Genomic DNA, 27412 nt, shown 5'->3' with positions numbered 1-27412 from the left:
GATTCTTTTAATTGCCTCTCTTGACACCCACGAGAAAGGAAGGGGTGGCCATTTCTACGCCGGGACCACACAAAATTTTTTACTCTTATGTTAATTCATATTAATTTTGCATACGGTTAAAAACACTTTCATGTCTATAAGTTGGTAAATAATAATAACAAAATGGTGCATTTTCTCTTCAAATCGCTTAAAAAGATGAATAGCAGTTTACTTTATTTCATTAGCCTTATCTCCATTTTAATTGTTATAAAATTTGTCTATATTCAATACAGACGCTTTTTACATGATTTTTTATGATATTCTATAGTATTTGGTACTTACCTCTATTCCACATAACTCTATTCGGGTCGATATCTAACCGAGCAAATCTGCTTCTTTCTTCTGCCGTAAGCGAATCAGGATCAGTTTTGTCAATGCCTAACTTCTTGAGCCTTCTCAACTGTATCGGAGAAAACTTTCTCGTACCTTTGATCTTTGGTACCAATCGATCATATAGAGGACCGTCCTTTTGGGTTAGTTCGTGGAATATACGGGCGTCCATCTGAGCGGCAAGCAGGTTGTTAGCCGCAGTAACAGCATGTATGTCACCGGTTAAGTGAAGATTGAATTCCTCCATTGGGATAACCTATCAATAATAAACATAATGTCCAAATAAATTCTCATGACTATAATCTCTAATAGTGTGGTCAGAGACATTAGGCGACTGTCGCCGTTGTGGTAGGTAAATGTAACAATCAACACGCCCACTTTTCGTCAAGTATACCAAATATTATCTAATTTATATATGAATTATAAGTGAAATTTGTAGATATCTGCATTCTTATTTTTTTTCAAAATATAATGAGCAATTACATCATCTATTGACGCTGGATACCAAATCAGATAAACCAGACTTTAAACTTGTTTGCCAAATCTATACCTAGTTTCTTTGTTTAGCAAAGAAACTAGGCACGTACACTCAATTTATTAGAAAAAAAAATTACATTAATATACAGGTACTATACCTAGAGACGTAAAAAGGCGTTTATAAAAGCCAAATTAAAACTGAAAAGCGGATCACGCCCAATTACGACTTTTTTCCACTAGCTTTTTTCCGTTGACGGAAAATCGGTAACGTCGCATTGTATGTTTTAAGAACCTTATTGAAAACCAATAGACGGTCCACATTATCTAATCTTATTGGTAAATATAGATTAAGTGTATTTAAGGGAAATATGTAATATCTATGCTTTGTTCTATTTTCATTTTAAGTTCTATCTTCATAAATATCAATTAGCTACTTAATAATAAGACCCATTCTAAATAGGTACTACTAATATTGTGAAAGTTAGCAATGGAAGAAAAACATAACGTAATTTGAATGTGGCTGCTATGCTTGGTCGATGCCAGCCAGTGCGATTGGAAGATAAGCCGAACGTGACCCTAGTCTTAAAAATGACTGTGACCGAATACGGTAAGGACACATACACATAACAATTCAAGGTTTCAAGTTCCTTTATTCCATTGTTGTGTCGTACCAAATGTACATTTGTTTTTTACTGACCAAACTTGGAGTTGGTTTCGAATACACCAAGTTACATTTAGTAAGAATTTCTAGAAAAACCGTGAATCTTGATTTTCACATTTATTAATCATTTAGGTATATTTATATTTGTCAATGCCTGAATTTTATGCTTTATTGCACCTCTACGCAAAATTAAATATAATAAATTCATTAGTCGCCTTTTATAATGAATGGCCATGTTATTATTGTATCTTGCTTATTCCCTATATTCTATTATGCAAATAAAGTATACTCATTTTACCACTAAGTATCTGCCTGAATGAGTAGCCCTAGGTCAGGAGGAGGGGAAGGGGCATAGGATCCTAAAGCAATATAACTTATCAAAGCAACTTCCACGCGGTTTGTACTGGAAACAAACCATCGTGGTTAATTCTATTCATCATGATAGAATAATCGATTTGCTTAAATAACCCCCCTAGATTGGCCCCTATATAATGTATATAAATGAATGGAGATAATAACAAACTTTACCTGAGAGTAACCACCACCGGCGGCACCGCCCTTCACACCGAAAGTTGGACCTTGGCTGGGTTGCCGCATACAAGCAAACGCATTACGACCGCGATGCGCGCATAGAGCCTGCACCAGCCCTAATAAAGTTGTACTTTTGCCTTCCCCGAGCGGTGTGGGTGTGATACTGGACAGAAAAAAGTATTTTTTTATAATCTGTACAAACTGATAATAATAATATATTTCATTTTAAATATAATAATTCAATTTCTTAATACCATAGTCACAATCAAATATAAACACTAATTTGAAGTCAATACTGTATTCCGTTTGAGATCCGTGCACAAGTAACCAATATAAAAGCAGTTCAGCTTACTCGCAATGATGATTAGGATGCCATTGGTACTAACTCATCGCGTTTCACTGGTGCTCCGCCAGCGTATACCGATAGCGCAAGCTGGGTTACCATTCCATTATCACCCATTAAAAAAGCCCGTCGCCTGCGGGAGGGGAGGGGCGGAGGCATTGTTAGTAATGTGGACTACCAGTCTCATTACTAGCAATATACCCTGTCATGTCGACTCTACGTAGCCCCCCTGGAATCCATTGTGCTGAATTCCAGATGTACTATCACGATGGGCTAACTGACCTATCCTTTCATTCTCACCTATCATCCTTCCCTGGTACACCGCCAGCGTATACTGTTAGCACAAGCGGGATTACCATTCTATTATCATCGGCATAAAAACAATCTATGTCTTTTGCAAACGCCCCACTGCAATACGAAATCACGGCAATGCCGACGGTACCTTAAATGCATTGTTGCACTGGACATGAAGTACCTTTTTAAACTTACCATAACTTAATTTACTCACCCTGCAACCACGATATATTTACCGCTGCGCTGGTCTTTCAATCGATCTAGAACCGAGAGCGAAATTTTTGCTTTTGTACGCCCATACTGTGATACCTCCTTCGGGTACAAGCCAATCTCTTGAGCTAACTCACTGATATCTTTTGGACTCTGCGATCGTGCTATGACGATATCACTATAAAGAAAGCAGAAATATTTAGCCAGATAATGACGCGATCTGAACTTAATAAGTCGTCGTCATAAATAACTGGGACAATCAATATCGTTCAATTACGGGGAACGGGTCTCTCTCATAAAGGAATAATTCCAGCCTACTTTTACTATGTTGGAGAATTGGTTTGATATTATTTTGATATTTCCTTCTCTTGCATTAATGCATTATGCTGTGTTTCTTTATTTCTTACAACATTCTGATAAGGAAAAGGACAGATGATACAATAAGAACAATGATCGTAACGTAGCTCAGTCTAAGACTGCTTGATTGCGACCCAGAATCTCCAGATCGAATGCCAGATAAAGTTTAGATTTTTTCAAATTCCTATTTAGATCATTTTTAAATGACTATGACTTGCTTTGTGCTACGGAAGGCATATAAAACCGTCGTTTGGTATGAGGGTGGCCTATTCACTTCAATAGCACCACCTTAATACAATGTATTAGCACAGTATAAAGAACTACTTTTAGTAGTTATTTTTTTAACAATTCAGTACTATAATGTGTTTAACGTGGTCTATTTTATACTATACTAATAAAGGAGTATAAAAACCTGGGCGGCGGTGACACTGGTGATAATCTAAGTGGTCGAAGAGGCCAGGTCTGTGCTGACAATCGCTCGAGCTGTCTCCTCGCAGCCAGCACAGTGTTCTTCATCAGCATTGCCACAGTCATAGGGCCGACACCACCAGGCACGGGGGTCACGTGGGATGCCACCTCCACTGCTTCAGCATACGCCACGTCACCGACCAGCCTTTGACCACTTTTTTTTGTCGGATCTGTCCAATCAATCTATAATTTATTTTCCTTTTTTACAAGGTGTACATAAGATAAGACACCACTTACTCCAATTGGGTATAATATCATTAAGAAATTTCTAGAACGCACAAATTCACGATTTAGTAGAAACCATATATTACGGCGTGGAAAGGTTTAAAATATTAACTAGAATTTCAATATATGTGATATCATCCAGAAAGAATGAACTCAACTGTTGTAAAGTGAAAGAAGTCCGTTCATGTTTACAGTATTGTTATATCAGTCAGTTCCGCTCATTGATGATGTTTGTACACCGGGGCAAACAGTTAAATTGTTAGCTCGCAATCATACTCAATACAGAAGTTATTAGTGTAAAGAAATTTTCTGTAAGATTTCTGCGAGAGAATTTATTATGGTTTATTGTACATAAAAATCATGAAAATATTATTTTTATTTATTTTAAAAGGTACATCAACAGTGTAAATACAGGCATTAATTTTAATTAATATATAAATCCTGCATTTTGCATTTACAACAAATAAGAGATGCACAAAATATATTCTAAAAACATCGATTTCACATTAATAAAATTGATACTAACAAAACAATAAAAAAAATATGACATACAAATAATAACATAAGAATACTTCATTAGAATTATTAAAACAGGGAACAAGAATCGGGTAATTATTAGTTATAGGATTCATGATGATTATTATGGGAGATTTTTTAGAATTTTATTTTTAAATAACTTGGGATGGTCGTGAAATATATTAAGGTTCAGGAACTCATTATAGGTACGTCTTGATTAATTGTTTTTGGGGAATTTAAAGGACTTTTCATTTGTTACGGGCATTTAATTTAGGGATATATATATATATATATATATATATATATATATATATATATATATATATATATATATATATATATATATATATATTGTTAAATATATATCAATAAAAAGGAAATATTACAAGCATGTGGAAGAATGTAAAAATAAAATAAATAAAAGTATTGTATGTGGTATTATAGCACAATATAAAGAACTACTTATAATCTGAAGAAAAGGCTATATATAAACAAGAAACCTGTTTATGAAATTAGTCAAAACAGGAATTTAAAATAGGATTTTTTTTTAATGACTAAAGATAGAATGGTAACCCTGCCCACGCTATCGGTATACGCTAACGGGATACCAGTGAAGGATGATAGGTGAGGACGAAGGCAGATCAGTTGGTTAATAGAGACCAATTGAACACAAATTAACCACTATGAATTCCATGGGGAACCGCGTGGAGGTCGACCTGATAGGATGTATTGCTAGCAATGAGGTTGTTAAACCTCATTACTAACAATCTCTTTGTCCTCTCTAAATAATGTTTGCTGGGACTTAATATTAACATAACTATTCTGTTTTTACAGAATAGTTATGTTAATATTAATATTATAGGTAAAGCTGGCACTAGGCTTTTGCCTAGTGCCAGCTTTACCTATGGTGCAACGCATACGGAGATAGGGTTTAGAGACCGCCGACTGCCACACCACAACAAACTCCCTACAAACACCCTGTGCCCGTGTTTTTTCAGACACCGGGACTAGGTACTAGGCACGCCACGATTCTCATTGAAATATATTCAGCAATTAAAAGCATATAACTTTTTACTCTCTGACCCTTTTTAGGGTATCGTACCAAAAAGGTACAAAGGAACCCTTATACTGGGACGTTGTCTGTCTGTCACAGCGGTATATTTTAACAACTACTAATAATCAATTTCCAATAAAATAAAATCAAAAAATATTTTCACTTTATTGCTAGGTCCAAAACAGATATTCAAAATTTCTAAATTCACCTACTAGTCCAAATGGTAGTATCATATGAAAGGGCTTAATTTGTACATTTTAAAACAATTTTCTATTTATAAATATTTATGCTGCATAGTTTTTATTTTACTTATAGTCGAAAATGTGAGTAAAAAAAACCATAAACCCCTCTCCCATTACCCGATGTTTTAGAAACTTTATAATAGCAATAAATTTGATATTAGGTAAGCTGCTTTTATATTATGGTATATTCCAATGTCCAGATAAGTATTTATACGAGTATAACGTTGCGACTGAAGCTGTTCTTATTATTTTATACAAACCTGATATAGGATTGATTCCACAGTCGATGACAACGGCACCGGGTTTGATCCATGATCCTCGCACCAACTCCGGCCGCCCTATAGCAACCACCAAGATATCCGCTGTTTTCGTCTAAAAATAAAATAAAATCACTAAGACATTTACAATAAAAACATTCTTTATCTACTATAAGCAAAAACTGCAAATCACATGAAATAAAAATCGCAGTTTCTCCCGAGTGATCCATAATAGGTATTTCATATTGCACTTGTGAGAAAATTACAATATACACTATTCTACTTTATTTTAATTATATTATATAAGATATTAACTTACACTTACTTTATGTTAAACTACTTATTTATGTTCTTAACAACTATGTCAAATAATATTTTGGATTTAAACTCAAATTGTGATTTACCTAGTCTAACAGTAAATATTAAAACTATAATATACTAACTAATATATTTAAATTCAATACTAACACTCGACAAATGGTTTATCAATGAATAATATAAACTTACGTAGAATTTAAAATTTCACAAGCTTTTACTTTTATTACTGTTACCTATGAAGTTACAGTTTTATATGAGTAAAGTCTACGTCGGAGCCATAACCGAAATAAAAAAATTTTACTTCATTTAAATTATTCGTTTATACCAAAAACAAACTGAAACAATAATATGAAAAAAAAACATCAAATGGCGGGAAAACGAAATGAGCAAAATTTATTATATAATAATAATTTCAATTTCGAATTCTAAGTATCTAGATATAAGAAATATTGATTTTTATAATAGCCGGTATTTAAAATTGGCAATTTAATAAGGACCTCATACATAGTTCATAGGTTACCTAAATTAATATTGCGGTGAGAAGGATTATTAATAATGGGGCCGTTAATTCAAATTGTTACCAATACAGTCAGGGTCAACCTTCACGCGGATTGCCTGGAAATCATTTTGATTAATTATTGTCAAATTCGTCACGATGGACTAACTGGACTTAGAGTCTTCATCTACACCGATCATCCCTTACTGGTTACCCTACCCCCTCCTTCAATGTAACCAAAAGCGCGGGTGGGGTTACCATTTCATTATCATCCATTAAAAAAAAAACTTAATACCACTAATACTTACAATATCACTCAAATTTTTTGTTTTCGAATGGCAGGTTGTAACTGTAGCATTCTCCCATTTAAGGAGCTCCGATACAGGTGTGCCAACTATGCGGCTGCGACCAACAACCACCGCAGTCTTCCCAACAATGGGCACGCCGGTCGTCTTTATCAGCTCCACGCAGCCAGCTGGTGTGCATGGAATGAATCCAGACAAATCGCCAACTGCTGTACGACCCTCGTTTATGGTGTTCAAGCTGTTACCAAAACCAAAATAAAACCATTTCTAATAAATTCAATAAATAAAATCAGCTGGCAAATATAATGTGAAAACGATTGTACCTAAAGCTGTAGTAAGTATTGTCAACTATTAGCTACATTTGACCTATACTGGAATAGAATTAGAACAAGCCTACTACGAAACCTAGTCCCCTACCAGGTTGATTACCTACCAGACGAAATTGTTAGTAATGGGGATTAGCCAACTCATTGCCAGCAATATATCCTATCAGGTCGACCTCCACGCTGTTTCCTCTGGAAGCCATTGTGATTTATTTATTGTTGAATTCGTCACAATGGGCTAACTGACATGAGTTGAGGATGAACCTCACCTATCATCCCTCACTGGAGCTACGCCAGTTTATACCGATAACGCAACAAGGTTACCATTCTATTATCATCAATTTAAAAAAAAAACTACGATGCCTATAGTCTTCGGCCTATATTACAACCGACAGTCCTTCGTAATTAATTTATAGTACATAATGACTAACCACGCAAGAATAATTTACAATTCGCCACATAATTTTATATACATATAAAAATCAGTTTGTATAATAGTGTTTCACATGATCGGTGTGCATCGTTCGGTCGATTGATATGAAATTTTATACATAATATGTATCCAGTGTATCACCATCAGCGTACGAGTGACGTACAAATCATATTTAGAGGAAGGAAAATTTAGTAACGGAGACTCCTCGCGGTCTCCTCTGGAAACCATCGTAGATAATTCCTGGTGTGTTAACCACGATGGACAAAGTGACCTCATTTCATGCTTACTGGCACTGCATATAGTATATACCGAAGCGCAGTCAGGCTAACTATTCCCTATTTATCAGTTAAAAATCGCCTTGGAGCACAAAATCTAAACGACGCTATTAATTATAAATATCATTACATAACAACATTTATATGACAAATACAATTATTTGTCATATAATTATTATATGTAGACACATTTTACAGAACGTACGTATGATGTATTTTTGATGACGAATTTATTAATACTTTATACAATTGACTTTAGACATTGTACCTAATAGCTGATTCAGACAAAGTTAATAACTAAAATTATTTGTGTAAATTGTCTTACAAATATTTCCTATAAATTCCAAACTGAGTATTAAATAGATGGAAAAATAAATACTCTTTATTGTTTCCTCCAAAATATTACAATGGTAAATTTATTATATATACGAACAATTACAAGAAAAGGTTCCACTGAGAAAACAATGGGCGACCTTTTCCAGGCAACCTTTGGATGGAGAAGAGTAATTATAAACAGTTTCACTGAAGACACGAAACTCTGTTCTTTTTTTAAACACATATACTGACATACAATAATGTGTATATTTAAATATATATTTAACGTACTGATACGTAATTAAATAAATCCTTAAATAAATCACTGAGGTCGTTATCAATCGTTAATTATATTTTGAACTCTCTACTATATTTTAAAAAACCTCTCAGTTTCCTTATGCCATAACTAAAATACAGATTATATACAAACTGTATATTACTTAATATTTCAAAATATGTAAAAACTTGAGTAGACGAAATTCAGTCTTCAACGTCCACTTTTTTGTCTGCCAAAATTAGAACAATTACAGTTGTACATATCACATAACGTGCAACGGTCTAAAATTGGCGGGAATAAAATCATTAGTACTGGTGGTCTAACCGCCCCTTTGCTAGCAATATACCCTATCTAGTTGAGTTAAATACCTACCTACTATCCCTCATCTGCACACTAGTTTGCACAGACCCAGATAATTGAGGGAAAGGGATTGTTAGTAATAGAGACTGAGAATCCCATTGCTAGCAATATACCCAACCAGGTCGACCTCCTCTCGGTTTTCCCTAGAAACTATCATGGTTAATTCCTGATGAATTCATCATGATAGACTAACTGGCCTGTTTTCATTCTCATCTATCACTCTTCACTGGTGCTCCGCCAGCGTATCTTGTTAGCGCAGGCGGGGTTACCATACCGCTTTCACCCATAAAAAAAAAAGACCCAGATAATTATCCCCATATAAATACCCACCCATCAACATCCTTGTCAGCGGATACAGCGTCTGTAATTTTGTGGGAATCGATCGAATGCTCGGAGTCCAAAGGCATCTGCACAATGATTCCATGCACCGCCGGCGACTCATTTAGTTTTGTAATCTCAGACAGCAACTGAAAATATTTTAAAATATTAGTCTCAAAAAAAAAAGCAATAAAATAGGATTTAATTACTATTGTAATTATTTATGTTAGCTTTACTCACTAAGAGTAGTACCTACTCGCGACACAGTCATAAACCGCGCTCATAAATTAGGACTCCTAATTAGTTCGAAACTATGTAGTCAGCTTAGATTACATAGATAAGTGTCTCTCTACAAATGCTTTGAAAAAAGCGTGTCAACTTTTTTATACAATTTTGCGTGATAAATAGTTATGTTTCCGTTATAACTTCTATATTTATTTTAATTTATATTCTTTGCATTTTTTTAATGCGTAATGACTTATTTTATTTATAAAATAATTAAATATAGATATACAGAAATACATTATGTGTGTAAGTATATAGAACATTGAATAAAGAAAGGAGTCAGCTAATTTAATAATTAGGTGACAAAAAGTTGACCTGTTTTTAAGACTGGATGCCCTATCTATATAATCTAAAGTAGTCAGATGTCTCCGAATTTAAAACATGAGTCAGCCTACGTAAATGAAAATACAAGATATATACATATATAATAATTATGATTAAGAATAGAATTCAACATAAACACAAAGTTACAAACACAAGATACCGTGGGCTGTCATTCATTCATAATGACTCATATTTATTATTAATTACTATTATTAATAACTATTATTATTTATTAGTTTAAATTCTGTACCAATTTTATTTAATCTATTTAAAAAAAAAGACGATCGCATAACGCAAAGAAATATAGAGGATTTGTAATCTCTTTTTTAACTTTGTTTTTAATATCCAAATAGATATCACAAACCTGGTTCAACTCAGTGATAAATACCCATTTCTTGTTAAAAAAAAAAAGGAAGTTTATGACAGTGCTAGCCTGATAACACCCGAACTGTCTCATAAATTATATTCTCCGCAAGTGATACGCTATAAAAAATAGGATAGTACCTATATCAAACGTAAACACTCATGCTAGGCACCACGTATTTATAATTATATATATTTTCAATGCCTAAGGCAAGAACTTTGCTCCAAAAGACGCCATTAAAAAGAGCTCAGCTTAGAGTTCATACAGGCCGTAATGTTTACTATCTATATATTTAATTATTGTAAAATCTAAAGCATTGTTATCAATTGCATTTTATTGATATCGAAGCACATAAGATAGAACAAGACAGCGCAAGCCACCATCCCATTCTATATCATGGACTCGCTAGCGATAATAATTCTATCAATAGACTCATGTCTGTTTTATCACGAAAGATGGGGGTTGGAGGTCTGTAACAACAACGTAAGAAAGAAACAAAATATTTATTTGTTTTCCTTCTTATTATTATATTCATTTATTTAAATGATAACACATTATTGTAAGTTATAAGTACATAACTCACTAAGAAACAATAAATTTTAATTATTAGCTAGCTGATTTTAATACGAATACATACGGGGAGAAAAACAACAAATGATAAGAACAGAAAAAGAAACTACCGATGTTATATAATAAAACTGATTCTTACAGTTAGATAAAATTATAAAAAGATTTTTGATTGTTTATGTCGTTGCATAAAAGTTTACAAAAATAATTAAATGTTTACACGCCAAATGAATGTTTGATATTGACTTATTCAATTGGCCTATTACAGACCTATTACTGTTAATTATATCCTCGTGAATCGATTTTCACAATTCTTATTGCAGTCAACGAGGTTTACTCCAGTATTGGTCACATATTTAATTTTATCCGTGTAGTCCCGGCATAGAATGAACCACTCTTCGTTTCCCGTGTGTGTCGTAAAAGGCGACTGAAGGAGAGCGAGGAATGGGCAACAGAGTTTTTCTTAAAACATCTCCAAAGCTTAACTGCTAATCCACCTGGCAAGCGTGGCAACTACTAGCAAAACCCCTCAAAGGGAAACTTGTGTTCAACAATGGACAGTTAAAGGCTGAGATGACGATGATTATGATTAATTTTATAACAATTGAAGTTGGCAAATCTCATTAATTTAAATATTAATATGTTGAATGAATATAAATAATGAATAGTAATATTTTTTCAATGTGAAATTAAAGGCAAATCTATAAAGATCCTAATCAAAACTATTTGCCAAAGGTTACTAAAAATTTTATTTTAATTTAACCACGAAATTAAAAACAAAGAAAAATATCGAGATATGTACATTTATCAAATTTATCAAGTACGTACATCAAATGAATACATTATTTAGCAGTCATCTTAATTCAAATAGGTACCCTACATTTGAAAAGAAAGGCTAGGAATTAAGTAAGGCTTTATAATTTGAATTTCTAAAACTATCTACTAGTGGGGCGCAATTGCGTTTACTGTACTAATTATCTACGTAAATGCGCACGCGATAGTAACGTAAAACTTTACGCAATTCACACTAGATACTCTAGAAGCGTAATTCAGAACAGTTACGATTTTCTTAGCATTTATATATTTACTTACGGATGCTATTCAATTACGTTTTATAAAGAACCGTTAACTTTCCACCGCTGAAGATAAGCCTTGTCCAGAAGGGAGTTTTTACAGTAATTAACACGCTTGGCAAGCTGATTGGCAACTGCAGTTAGGCTTTGAAAATGTTTTAAGAGGGACGCTGCTGCCCATCTCTACCCTCCCTTAATCGCCTCTTACGACACCCACAGGCAGAATAAAGAATACTAACCTCTAATTCCGTAATGTCTCTGGACAAGCGCACATGCTCCGCTCTCATGCCTATACCTTCAGCAGCCTTTAGTTTCATCCTGATGTATACGTTGGAGTCTTCTCTGTCGCCCACTTGTACGATAGCCAACTTGGGCACAAAACTTGGATTGCGGGAACGCAATTCTGTGACTTGCCGCCGAAGATCATCTTGTATAGAGCTGTATTAAAAAGAAGAGAACTTTCAGAGTTACATATTAAATTGAATAAATATTTGGATTGGTATAAATTCCTATCATAACAGCATATTATGCTGTATAACTTTTTTTTAAAAGTGAACCTAGAAGAAAGTGGTAACCATCGCCAATAAATATGAGCATTACCATGGACATAACAGAGTATACTGTTTCGCCCGTGATACCTCCCATGCGTTGCCATTCCTGAGGACTTAGGTATTATTCCTCTGTACCCTGTAAATTCACTGCCGTATCCTACCTTTCAAACCGAAACACATCCATGCAAACACAACTGGTTCACGGTAGAAACAGAAATGGTGCCCAAACAAACGACTTTTGTACAAAGTCTCCCTCTGGTGAACTGATATACTACGCCACCCACATTATCTTTCATGTGTTGGCAACCATAAATGCTGGTAATGTTAGCTATACATATTGTATTAAAGATTAATTCATAATGAAATGTCTAATCACAAAATAAGGAAAGTAATGAGGTAGAAATACAAAATCGTATCGAATCAAGAATGGAAGTCATGTAAAAATATGATCATGGTGTGTTTTTTAATAACAATGATTTTTTAATATGCTGATCATATCTTTAAATGATTGTTACTATATTCCATCAGTTCAGAAACTACAGATTGTAAGAACTCTAAACATCCAAGTCGAAAACCTTTATACATCTTTCAATTAATCGTAGTTTGCTTCGTGTTTCATAAAATACGTAAGAGCTTCCTTAAAACTGGACGATAAATAGAGTCCCTTGTCCCCTTACCATTTAGTCGGTAAGGTGAATATGGTAAAATGCGAAAACAGAAAGATAATCCCAACACTAAACGGCGGAACATTGCATCGTGGGCCTTTAGCCGCTAGAAATCCGACAGTAATATTCGTCTACCCCAAGATAAGTTAGGTCCCATGCGGGATTTCCCCTCATAAAAATACGTACATAAACTATCGTAATTTTGACTCATAGAAGTTTTACTTCTGTGTAGAGGTTCGTAACAAAGTTTGGGTATTTATTTATTTATTAAACTTTAATACACCTAAAAAATATAAATAGCGGCCTTAACATCAGATGGCATTATTTATTATTTCAATTACGATGAAATTTTTTGAGTTAAGTTTGACAGATAGATAAAACGTATAGGAACAGAAAAAATTACAGGTTTTACAAAACAAACCCTCTAGAGCTAGTCAACTTAAAACAGTTATAATATCAGTAAAGATATGTCGCGGGCGAAGCCGCGAGAAAGAGTTAGTTTTTCATAAATGGCGGCAAATAATTATTTTTGGTCGGAGTGGCAAAATAGCTAAATCGTAAACAGCCTACACCACATATAATCAGATGTCATGAAATAAAAAAAAATATCAATGTACCTTGCTATCTGTGTCCCCTCTATTGGTTGTGCCACCATGGTGCAGTAATCAGTACCAAATTGAGAAGTGATCCTGTCAAATGACCATTAAAGACTATCAGTTGTTATTCAACTTGAGACATCATACGTGTGACACCGTGATAACCCGAGGATTGTATGAACAAAACAACCATTAAAATGGTCGTTGTTACAGTGAGATCTATTAATATTATTAATCGTCAAATTAATCAAAAACATAAATATTTGCAATAACCTACATCATAATAAATAAGATTGCATAAGAGTAATTAATTTCTTGTTTATATTATTGATATGGTTACGATGACGATTAGAAAAATAGATAATTAGATATTTTTTTTGTTTTTATATTCGGCTATATAAAAAAATCACTTTTGGTCATATTGTTACTTTTTATTATTGTGTTTTCGTTTAATTGTGTTTGCTTACCACAGAAGGGACACGACATAAAAATATATATGTCGGTAAATAAAACGATAAATAATTGGCACACTCAAACGCAGTATAGAGCAGCGCCTTACAAGACAAAATGATAAGTAAAGATGAAGCAGATCAGTTAGCCAATCATGATAAATTCACCAATGAATAAATCACGACGTTCTTTATTGTACACGATAGTTTCCAGGGAGAACCGCAAGGAAACCTTTTCGCCCTAATTTGTAGGTTGATAAATAGGTACTGGAATATTTTTTATCCAAGTAAACTTAATAATTATTTTTTATACACTTTTTTATGATTGTACCGCCTATTCGGAATGTAATTTCAGCTGAGAAAAACAGACAAGAAAGTCAACTGCTGCTTTTTTTAAACAATAGTTGATGTTATATTTAAAAAAAGAGAAATTTAAATTATTAGACAAATGAAGTTCATTACTGTAAGGTTGAATTATACTTTTTATTAAGTTGGACTTAACTAAAACACAAATATGTGTTGTATATACTCGTATCTTACCTACGACATATCTAGAGAAAAAGGATCATTAATTAAGAGTTGGGACATTAGATCCAACTCCACGCTGTTCCACTGGCAACGATTGTGGTTAATTCTTGATTCGTAACAAAAGGCCAACAACTTCATTCTCAACTAGCATCGCTAGTAATCACTGTAGATAATGTAACTTAAACTAGATATTGTTCATATTTCGGTAGTAAAACAGATAAGTAGTAGAATAGTAGTATAGTAGGTAGGTAGGTAGTATAGTAGTAAGTAGAATAGTAGGTGGTCCACCATAATCAAATTAAAGATAACGGATTGACCTGTATAACAATGGAGTTTAAAATATATATATGTAAATGTATATATATATATATATATATATATATATATATATATATATATATATATATATATATATATATATATATATATATATATATATAACATTTACATATATATATTTTATTAAATAAATAAATATATATAACAATGGAGTTTAAAATGTATATATATATATATATGTATATATATATATATATATATATATATATATACATTTTAAACTCCATTGTTATATATATTTATTTATTTAATTACGAATATTATTAGAACAATTTAAAACTCACCTTAAACATTTTTTCCCAAAATATCTCACTGGCATTACTATCCACTGTCTACTTACTAACATGACGATAAACTATGAATAAAGTGACGCGTCGTACTTATAAGATAAAATATCTTATAATAATACATTAAGAAGCAACTGCTGATTAAATCGTCAATAAATAAAAGCGGATAACTATTATGTTAATTTATTGGATAACAAGTTATTTTTCGCGGCTTGGGCGTACCATACCATATCAGCCGTTAATTGTCCACTGAACTGAAGATAAGCCTCCCTATATTGGAGAGAGGGGGAAGGGGGTTACCAGCAGTTGCCACGCTTGGCAAGCGAGTTGGCAGCCGCAGTTAGGCGTTGATGTTTTAAGAGGGACGCTGCTGTCCATCCCTCGACAATTAAGTTACATTATTTATTTATGTATTTATTTATGTACACTTTATTGCACCATTTATAGAATAGTAAACACATTTAACTGTAATAAGAAATGATACAAAAGGCGGTCTTATCGCTAAGCAATCTCTTACTCATTAGTTACTTCTTACGACATCTATTCTACTATTCTATGCCGGGACCCGCTCCGACTTCGCGTTTACGAATAGAAAGATAAATTAATATTTTAATTTGGTACTTGGACCAATAGAAGAGCAATATTAAGAGTAAGGCTGTACAGTCACATTGCAGCATCTTTGTTACTATTAACATTTTTGTACTCGTCGTAACTTCTAAACGAAGGGCCTGATGCCTTTGTATATTACATAATTTTAAGAAGAATTTATAAGTAGATAATCAACTATAATTATAAAACTATTTAGTTAGATAAGCATTAATATTATGATACCAATATAATCATCTATCAATTTTATTCGTATTATGATCTGCTGATTTGAACCAATTGTCTAATTTGAAAAAAGAAATGGTTATTCTGACTTAACTATAATACCCTCTCTCTTGATATTTATGCGATCGCTTTAAAAAACATTGTGGTTAATTCCTAATGGACTAAATGACTAGACATCATCCTCGTTTATACATTTAATCTCTCAATGGTACTTCACCAACTAATGGACTTTTTCATTCATTGAAATTGTATCATGCATTTTTACCACCCATTAACGTCATAGTTTGCTTCATTTCCAGTTTTCCTCCTATTGCATTGTTTATTGTGCTTCGTTCTCTTAGTAGCCTGTTAAGACATCCTAGGAATAATAAGGAGTAATAATAACACATTAAATTCTAAAATTAAAAATTTTGTTTCAAATTAACATTACAGCAAAATAATTATTTTAATATAATAACTTCCGGTTTAACTTACGTGTAATAGTTAACAATAAAAGTGATTCTTCTAAAAAGTGGCACCAACAAAATTTTTAGTAGAATTGCATCAAAACGGCATTAGATACCTACATTTAATTATCGATAGTCCATATTATAAATAATAGTTTTACTAAACAAATAAAATTTTTATTTTGAAAATAAGTGTAGAGAATGGTAACTCAAAATCGACCCTAATGATTCTTATTTCATCCCCATATATATAATTGTATTATAAGAAATGAAGAAACATTCATTTAACAAAAATGAAGAAACATTCATTTTTGTAATACACATTAGAACTTGACTTAGCATTAACACAACTGTTTTGAACTTAATTATTTATAACATTAACTGGATAAGCTATACAGTCTCCCAATACGCTCACCCAGGAAAGCATCAGTACAATAACATATATAAAAAAGGTATAATACGCATAAATAAAAGGAATAATATAAAAAAGATTTAACTAGAAATAACATTACAGTTTAAATCTCTGACCAGAGGGAGACTTTATACACCAGAGGGAGACTTTGTACAAAAGTCGATTGCTTGGGTACCTCTGTCCCATTCGTGTTTCTGCTGTGAAGCAGTTGTGTTTGCATGGCTGTGTTTCGGTTTGAAGGGTTTTTACTGTGGTAGAGCCACGCTGTAATCCTATATGGTATTGCAGCATGAATGGGCCGGCTCGACCGGGGAAGTACCACACCCTCACAGAATACCGACGCTAAGTGGTTGCACTTTTAGTGCGATCACATTCCGTATGGTGAGTGAGGGAGTCCGGAGGCCCATCCCATACCCATCCCATACCCATCCCTTTCCTATTCCTAAAATCCTTTCCCCAACCCCGTCCCCCTATCTTACAACACGCAACCATGGCAGTGGAATTAAAAAAAAATAACATACCCCAGGGAGGTACCAGTAACCATGTTGCTAGAGAATCCTCCCTCGAGCAATCACGCTCGGGCTGCCCTGCGTATTCTGGGGGGGGGGCAAAATTCCGCTCTTTGGAACCAAGGGCAAACGGAGCAAGATTTCTACGGCATCCCCTTCGCTCAATGTGAGCTTCTGCAACATCAGGGGATTACATTCTAACTTAAACGCTGTCCACCATCACCTAGAAACGGCGCGGCCGGCATTGCTCTTTCTAACGGAGACACAGATATCCTCTCCAAACGAAACTTCATACCTGACGTACCCGGGCTATAAACTTGAACATTGTTTTGTTTCGCGTGCCGGTGTATGCGCGTATGTCAGAGAGGATATCTGTTGTCGCCGCCTTGGAACTCTTGAAGGAACGGACCTGTCTATTTTATGGCTGCGTGTAGACTGCAATGACCATCCTCGCGTCTATGCATGCCTATACAGGTCCCACAGCGGTAACATCGAAACCGACCAACTCATTGAGCACGTCCAAATGGCTACAGATTCCCTGCTCGAACAGATTCCTTCCGCTGAAGTCGTGATTCTTGGCGATTTTAATGCCCACCATACCGAATGGCTTGGTTCACGTACAACCGACTATGCGGGAAGATCTGTTCATGACTTTGCTTTGGCTTATGGTCTGACGCAGCTTGTTTCCTCGCCCACGCGAATACCTGATGTGTTGGACCATTCACCTTCACTGCTGGACCTTCTGCTGACCACCCACCCAGACAACTATGTGATTTCCGTCGAAGCTCCGCTTGGATCGTCGGATCACTGTCTGGTGCGGAGTGAGGTGCCTCTCATAAGTCCGATTCCACCACGTTCTACGGGTAGACGTCGTGTTTGGCACTACAGGTCGGCAGACTGGGATGAGATGCGGATTTTTTTCGCATCTTACCCATGGAGGCAGGTTTGCTTCGCACTGGGGGATCCCAACGCCATCGCCAATTCCATCGCCGATGTGGTGCTTCAGGGAATGGAATTATTTATTCCTAACTCTGTGGTACCTGTCGGTGGGAAATCCCAGCCCTGGTATGGAGCCTCTTGTAGAATAGCATCTCGCCTGAAACAGGAGTGCTTCCTAGCCTGGGCCAAAGGTGTGGCATCGCGAGATCCTAACATCAGTGCCCTTAAAAAGAAGTATAACTTTGCCTCTAGGTCCTTCAAAAGAGTTTTGGCCACAGCGAAGTCAGAGCATATTGGTAGAATTGGCAAGAGATTGGCTAATTTACCTTCGGGATCTCGAGCTTTCTGGTCTCTTGCCAAAGCTGCACAAGGGAATTTCTGTCAGTCATCTTTTCCACCGTTGCGCAGGGAGGATAACTCGTTGGCTCTGAACGCCAAAGAGAAGGCCGATCTCCTTGGATCTCTCTTTGCATCAAACTCGACATTGGATGACGGGGAGAAACTACCGCCGACCATCCCGCGTTGTAGGAGCTCTATGCCGGATGTTAAATTCACGCAAAGATCAGTGCGTAGAGCACTTCTCTCCCTTGAAATCCATAAGTCGAGCGGGCCCGATGGCATTCCTCCAATTGTGCTAAGGACGTGCGCACCAGAGTTGGCTCCGGTTCTTACGCGTCTTTTTCGGCTCTGTTACTCATCAGGTATAGTCCCAAAGTTTTGGAAGACTGCTTTGGTGCATCCGATCCCTAAAAAAGGAGACCGCTCAGATCCAGCTAACTATAGGCCCATAGCTATCACTTCCTTATTCTCGAAAGTCATGGAATCAGTTATTAACCATCAACTGCTCCGGTACCTAGAGGATCGCCAGCTGATCTCAGACCGCCAGTACGGCTTTCGACGGGGACGCTCGGCTGGTGATCTTTTAGTTTATTTAACACACCGATGGGCAGTGGCAATCGAGAATAAGGGAGAGGCCTTAGCTGTTAGTCTGGATATTGCGAAAGCCTTTGATCGGGTGTGGCATAGGGCACTAATCTCAAAACTACCTTCGTTTGGGTTGCCTGCGAGATTGTGCAGTTGGGTCGCCAGCTTTCTTAAGGAACGTAGCATTAAGGTCGTAGTCGACGGAGCATGCTCTGACTTAAAACCTGTGAATGCTGGTGTCCCGCAAGGCTGTGTACTATCTCCAACACTGTTTCTTCTGCATATCAATGATATGTTACAGATCAGTGATATTCATTGTTATGCGGACGACAGTACAGGAGATGCATTATACACCGGTCATGCAAAGATCTCGCGGGCACATACCGATGAGCTCCGGAACAGACTTGTGTCTGAAATCGAAACTTCACTCGATAAAGTTTCGATCTGGGGTGAACGCAATCTTGTTCACTTTAACCCTAAGAAGACACAAGTCTGCGCGTTCACCGCAAAAAAGACACCGTTTGTCGTATCACCTCACTTTCAGGGCACTTCCCTTGATAATAAGTCGAGTCTGGGGATTCTTGGCGTCGATATATCTAGCGACGTCCAGTTTTGCGGTCATCTGGAGGAAAAAGCTAAGATAGCTTCCAAAAAGTTGGGGGTGCTCAATAGGGTGAGACGGTATTTCACGCCAGAAAACCGCCTGAAACTGTATAAAGCTCAAGTGAGGCCACACATGGAATACTGTTCTCACCTGTGGGCAGGAGCGCCACAGTACCAACTCTTTCCGTTAGACCGCATTCAAAGTCGGGCAGCTCGAATTGTTGACGATCGGCGTCTTACTGTCCGGCTCGACCCACTGAAACTGCGTAGAGATGTTGCATCTCTGTGCATCTTCTACCGAATTTATCATGGGGAGTGCTCTGAAGAATTGTTCGGATTGATACCTGCTGCAGATTTTCACCATCGTACAACCCGCCATAAACTAAAATTTCATCCCAACCATCTGGACGAGTGGCGGTCCTCCACCGTGCGTTTTTCAAGGCACTTTCTCCCTCGCACAACCACTCTTTGGAATCAACTTCCAGCAGCAGTATTTCCGAACCGATACGACAACATAACCTTCAAGAAAAGAGCATATTCCTTTTTAAAAGGCCGGCAGCACACCTGCAATGCCGTAGGTGTTGTGGGTGACCATGGGCGGCGGTAGTCACTTACCATCAGGTGAGCCGCATGCTCGTTTGCCCCCTGTGTTGTAAAAAAAAAAAAAAAAAAAGGGTGGGATATGGCGTCAATTTACAGGGTACAGAGGAATAACACCCGAGTCCTCAGGAATGGCAACGCATGGGGGGTATCATGGGCGAGACAGTATACTCTGTTATGTCCATGGTACTGCTCATGTCTTTAGGCGACGGTTACCACTTTCCATCAGGTGGGTCGTCAGCTTGTTTGCCATTCTAAGTTGTATAAAAAAAACACATCATCCGACGAAACTCCAGCGAGTTGGAGGCAAATACGTCCAACTGCGGTTATCGGCTCATATAGTATCTATCTCTTATCATTTAGTATTCTATGTGTTCATGTACCATAAAATTAAGAGGAATATATACATGAGATACAAGTATGGTGTTATCAGAATGGCAGAAAGGTCACTAACACGGTCAATTTTTAACAATGTTTAGACAAATTTAACCATTTACGTAAACTGTAACAATCTACATAGCATTTTTTCAGTGCGTGATTACTACAATACCATAATTAATGAATGTAATTAAGTATACATTTCAATAGGTATAGTATTGTTGTTTAAAGCCATAAAAATATTACATAAAATTTATGTATGTATCATGTCTATTTCAAAGCGCTATTTTGTATTTCTAAAACTAAAATTTCAATTTTATTATTACAAATATATTTTTTGTAAGGACCAGTAAGCTGTTGACATCCCGTAATATAAAAATGTTACACTTACGTAATTCGATAAACTATAATTTTTTTTTTAGATAATTTTAAAGAATGATCTTCTGTATAAATCCAATTATTAAAATATTAGTTTAAACAAACATTAGCCTACTTACTAATCTATTGGAAACACAAAATTTTTAAACTCTACTTGGAAGTTATAAATTAATATATATGGTAGAACAGAACCGCTTAATCATTGTATTGTATTGTAAAATCTTTATTGTACATACTTTACATTGGACATGTTAAAAAGATTTCATATCCAACGTCGGATTTATCCCGTAGATGGATTTCTCACAGTCAACCTTTGAGAAACTGAAATAGTTTTCTATCGAATCGAAGATGGTTCGAACAGCTAAAGAAACTTAATAATAATACCTAGTATCGTATAAAGAATAGTATAAAGTATAAGTATAAGTATAGTATAAAGAAACTTAATAATAATACTAATTTCATACAATCTCAAATTGACCCTAAATGAACCTACCAGATTATGTAGTGGAACATGTATAGACAATTTTGCCCATAATATAAGAAACTCTAAGACAATTATACTAGATCTAGGATTATCAGACCATACTGCACAATTAATGCAATGTCCAGTGAAAAAGAGCTTTCTCGTGAGCTATTGGTATAAATGGATAAGAGAATATAGCAAAGAAAATATGACTAAATTTAAAAACTATATTAAACAACTGTCATTTAGTATGGTATATAAATATGACGATCCAGAAAAAGCGTATAATGCTTTTATAGATGATTTCAAATTACTATATGATCTTTGTTTTCCATGGAAAAAAATAAAATTAAGAATCTGTCATCGAGCAAAATGGCTCACCAAAGGCTTAAAAATATGTACAAAAAGGAAACGACAACTCTTATACAGATATAGACGTAAAGAAATTGAGAAAAGTAATTTTATTGAATACTCTAAAAGATTAAAGAAGATTATAAAATTGACACAAAAATCACAAAACAACTATAAAATTGAGACGGCCACTAACAAATCAAAAGCGGTATGGAATATTATTAACAGTAAAAATGAAAATATCCCTCCGGAGGAAATTCAAAAAATAATAGTTAATGGAGAATATATCTCAAAGCCTGAAGATATTGCGCAAGCTTTCAACAATTTTTTTATTGATGACATACAGAAATCTCACAGTACTGACGTAAAATACTTAAGAAGGATAACAGGGAGAATCAGCAACTCTTGTTTCATGGCTCCTACTAACTCTCATGAGATTGAAAACATAATAAAAAATCTAAAAAATACCCAAAGTACAGGGTATGATGGTATCTGCACAAAAGTAATTAAATATGTGTCTAGTATCATATCACCAGTGATTAGCCACATAATTAATAGAAGCATAGAAAATGGCGTATTTCCCAGCAAACTAAAAGTCTCTGTAATTAAACCGATATTTAAAAAGAATGATAGAGAAAAAATCCAATTCTATAGACCTATCGCACTAATACAAATAATATCAAAAATTTTTGAAACAGTTATTTACAGGTCTATGTATGATTTCTTTGAGAAAAATAAAATTCTTACAGATGAACAATTCGGATTTAGAAAGGGAAAGTCAATAAATTTAGCTGTCCATAAATTCTTAGACAAAATTATGAGTAATCTAGATAATAAAAAGAATACAACTGCTTTATTTATGGATATGACTAGAGCTTTCGACCATGTAGATTGTGATATCCTCGTTGGAAAATTGGAGATATATGGGATCAGAGGAAATGTACTTAACCTTGTAAAATCATATTTACAAGGCAGAAAACAAATTACAGAAATAACTAGAATAAAAACAAATAATAACACTGAAACGAAATATCAATCTGAACAAAGAACTGTAAAATACGGGGTACCTCAAGGAAGCATATTAGGGCCATTATTGTTTCTAATTTATATTAACGATCTGCCTAAAGCTATTACTCATCCAATGATCCTATATGCTGACGACAGCACAGCAATTTTTACTAATGACGATCCCAAACTTTACGAAGAGGATATAAATAACTCATTAAAAGACATGGTCTCCTGGCTAGAAGCTAATAACCTAAAGATGAACATAGACAAAACTAACTTTATGACATTTAAAAACAAAAATAAAATTTTGAATAATATAAATATTAATTATATGGGGAATAAAATTAAGGAAGCTAATTGTATTAACTTTTTAGGTATTCATATTGACTCTGATATGACTTGGAAAACACAGATTGATCACGTTTGTACAAAAGTAAATCAGTACTCCTATGCACTTTACTTGTTACGAAAAGTAGCTAATCAATGTGCACTTCTGAGCGCTTATCATGCGTTTGCAGGCTCAACGCTCAAGTATGGAATTCTTTATTGGGGAAATTCCTCAGGAAGAGAAAAAGCTTTTAAAAGGCAAAAAAAATGTGTTCGTTCCATATGTGGAATACAGGAAACAGAGTCGTGCAAGCCATGTTTTAAGAAATTGAAAATTTTGACATTTCCCTCACTTTATCTCTATGAAGCTGCAGTTTTAATAAAATCTAATATTACTGATTATGAAACTCTAAAAAGCAAAAGACATTGTCATATTATTCGAGTCACAAAGTGTAACACAACAGTATACAATAATAGTATATTCTGCATGGGTCTGAAAGTATACAATAAATTGCCCCAATATATAAAAGACATTAATCATTTGCATCTATTTAAGAAGGAACTAAAGAAGATACTAATTGACAAAGCATACTACACTCTAAATGAATATATGACAGATAGTTTTAAAAATTAAACAAACGATAAATGACTGCGTTGTATTCTCATGAGACAAGAGACAAGACAAATTTTGATGTAGTGATTTTCTTTTTTTTTCTGTAATCTATTATAATGAAGACATTGTGACATATGAAATTGAGTAATATTTATATTAAGAGAAGATTTGCACGCCATTTATGGTAAAATATGGAGGCGTAATAACCTATTAATGTAACATCTGTAATACCCACATTTGAGCAAATAAATTATATTATTATTATTATTATTAGTTAAATTTAATCAAATTTCACACTAGTATTACAATAATAATTGTATATACCTACATAAACAACACATATATATTATGTATTGGCTCAGTGAAACAGAATAGTATATTATTTAACTACAACCAAGCTTACAACCGCAAATGATATATTAGTTACCATACTTACAATAACTGTATCTATAATTATTAAATACCTATCATTTGCACAGCATTTTAGAACATTATGGTTTTCCATAAGCACCCATTATCCCTTATGGGACTCCCCGAATAGGTTTTCAAGTGACTGAAAAATCGATCACCAAATTTTATTTGAATCCATTCAGCCGTTTAAAAATAACCAACACACTTGAACACATATTCACAAACTTCAAATTTTATCACATTGTATAAGGATCGCTTTTCATTTTTTTGTTTTAAGTTTCGAGCGAGAGTAGTCAAGTCAACGTGCTATCCCCCCGTCCTAATCCAATGTATGCTGTAACGAAATCGTATCTACCGATATATTTATTAATTTACCATTTACCTAGGACTGTATACTTACAAAAATTGAATTCAATCCCTAAACTTATCTTCGTAATCAGGGGGTGTTTAATAAAACAGTTCAGAATCGTCTTACTGTGTTCAACAAATAGTTAGATGAATACGCTCTATTTTCAGAGGTACTTTATAATTTTTGCTTAAAGTTTTAGTACTTTCCTACGTAGTAACACCTCATTTGTTAAACCAGAGTAAAAAATATACATAAAAGCTTCTTACGAGGCACATAAAACAAATGACGATTATTTTTAATTATCTTATATTAGTTTAGGCTGGAATTGGACCTCAGAATTTCCGGACTGCAGTCGAATTGTTCAAAAGAGCTGTCAATCGCTAAAGAGAGATCAGAGTCGGAGATATTTTTTCAGTACCAGAATGCAATTTCTACAGAACACATTTTCAGAAACAAAAATAGACTTTCGTGTTGCATGGTTTAAAATTTATAAGTGACAGAAATTAACGCAATTATTGTATATAATTATGACTAAATAAATAAATAAATAATCTATTTACAATTTTATTACATTATTAAGATAAAATTCCATCATCAACATATCGCAATTTTATAGATATACACAAAAAAGTAACGGATACTCACTGCATTAATTGATTCAAATCCTCACGCGTTTTCCACATTGCTGTCAAATGTATTTATTCAATGCCGCAGTCACACCTGTACAAATTGTTTAAGTTTTTTCAAATTTCAGCGGCAAATCGGACCGCTACCAAAAAGAAATAGCTATAAAAGTAATCGTATCAAAAGATATAGATATTAATTATGTAAGTAGATCTATATTGAACGATATTTATAATAAAAACTGAATAAATCACTGGAATTTTTAACGTCACAAATACAACACAAATCCGTTCAGTCTAAACATTTATACCTGACTAACGGTAATAAAAACGAGAACACAATAATGCATAAATGATCATACCTTGACAATTGCAAACACGTGGTATTTGCGTTTTTTTTTAAACAGATGTTCTTACCATCTATTCATCAGGTAAGTACCTGGCGACGGTTACTACAGAGATTCGTTTACTTCGCAAAGGCCGTTCAAATTGTATACACCCTAATTCTAAGAGCTGTTAATACGCCTACCTACTCCGCAATCACGGAATAACTCTACCTACTCCGTAAATACAAACTTTTGCTATAAAGTGCTTATATAATTTTCCAATGAGAGACAACCATAGCTCGAAAACTTGTTCAGCAGGTTTCAATAGAGCTCTAATTACATTTGCACACAGACTGTGAAGGAACACGTTGTTGCTGCAATAATAAATTGTCGATAACAAATATTATTAAGATAGTTGTTTCGCGCATTTTAAATTTTAGAACATGTATATAGATGGTTATATCTAGGTATATATTTACACGACCACCACTAAAACATTTAAATGGAAGAAAGATTTATGAGAGATGACGGTGAGTTTTACTACCTTCGTGGATCGTAAAACATGTTTGTGGTTTATGCCACTTTCAATTGATCTATAATTACATTTCGCGACTTCTGATAAGAGGGTATATATGTAATTAATAAGATAATTTTTCATTCGTTTTATTGATAATTAAAGCTATATTTTTATTTTCAACCGACTTTAAAAAGGAGGTTCACAATTAATATTTTGTTTTTTTTTAATGAGTTTATTTGCATTAAAGTCTCAAAATTTCTAACATAGGCTACGTAGTACTATGTTTGGCATTTGTTCAAATGCTTTAAACGATGTAGGCATGCAAATATTGTAAACGTAATGTAAATTGGACTCTCTTTTTCGCGCTTAGCCTCTTATTTGGGCCGTTGTGTGTAGCACGCAAATATATTTTATTAAAATACAGCTAAAATTATCGTATAATTTTGTCATTTCAATTATATGTAGGTAATATTTAAAAAAATTATGTGACTTCATTATACATCATGTCACTTTATCGCCTCATACCTCCGTCAATCATAAACTGATTTAGATTTTTTTTTCTGATAGGATGTACAGATTGGTTCCACAGAAATTTTATCAAAATCGATTCAGTAGTTTAAATTATATGCACCTATAAGCTTTTATGAAACACAATCTTATATAAAATATAGTAGATAAATTAGCCGCAGAAAAAATTTAGATATTTCTGTGGTATTTGGATTTATTATTATTATTTCAACCATTAACTGTCCACTGCTGGACATAAGCCTTTCCCATAAGGCGTTTCTGGTAGTTGCCATCCTTGGCACGCGTGTTGACGACTGCGGTTAGGCTTTTAGAAATGTTTAAAGAGGGGCGCTGCTGCCCATCTCTCGCCCTCCCTTAGTCGTTTCTTACGACGCTCACGGGACGTTCGATCACAATTTCTAATTTTACTCACCTTTATGGTATC

At 34.5% G+C, this 27412-nt stretch overlaps 1 protein-coding gene across 5 annotated transcripts in view; it reads right to left on the bottom strand.

Annotated features, from left to right (window-relative positions):
• The window catches only part of LOC113519600 (C-1-tetrahydrofolate synthase, cytoplasmic), a 32827-nt gene extending 6714 nt beyond the window's left edge, over window positions 1-26113 (bottom strand). Inside the window, exons 1-10 of one of the 5 annotated variants that reach the window (XM_052900767.1) lie at window positions 25980-26113; window positions 25640-25714; window positions 12277-12475; window positions 9437-9573; window positions 7127-7361; window positions 6008-6119; window positions 3655-3880; window positions 2890-3063; window positions 2036-2201; window positions 322-625 (exon numbers count right to left, since the gene is read on the bottom strand). In XM_052900767.1, coding sequence (XP_052756727.1) covers window positions 322-625; window positions 2036-2201; window positions 2890-3063; window positions 3655-3880; window positions 6008-6119; window positions 7127-7361; window positions 9437-9573; window positions 12277-12475; window positions 25640-25677 — 1591 coding nt within the window. In that variant the 5' untranslated portion in view covers window positions 25678-25714; window positions 25980-26113. Of the gene's footprint in view, window positions 1-321; window positions 626-2035; window positions 2202-2889; window positions 3064-3654; window positions 3881-6007; window positions 6120-7126; window positions 7362-9436; window positions 9574-12276; window positions 12476-13870; window positions 13943-15449; window positions 15653-25639; window positions 25896-25979 lie in introns of those variants that run through there. The other 4 variants (XM_052900766.1, XM_026904718.3, XM_026904719.3 and 1 more) reach the window with 4 other exon arrangements.
• Between the last annotated feature and the right edge of the window lie 1299 nt (window positions 26114-27412).

Source organism: Galleria mellonella, unplaced genomic scaffold, assembly GCF_026898425.1.
Source record: "Galleria mellonella isolate WM207_F2 unplaced genomic scaffold, CSIRO_AGI_GalMel_v1 utg65, whole genome shotgun sequence".
In the NCBI taxonomy this organism is placed as follows: Eukaryota; Metazoa; Arthropoda; class Insecta; order Lepidoptera; family Pyralidae; genus Galleria; species Galleria mellonella.
Note: the sequence above shows the minus strand (reverse complement) of the source record. Positions and strands in the feature narration are given on the sequence as shown.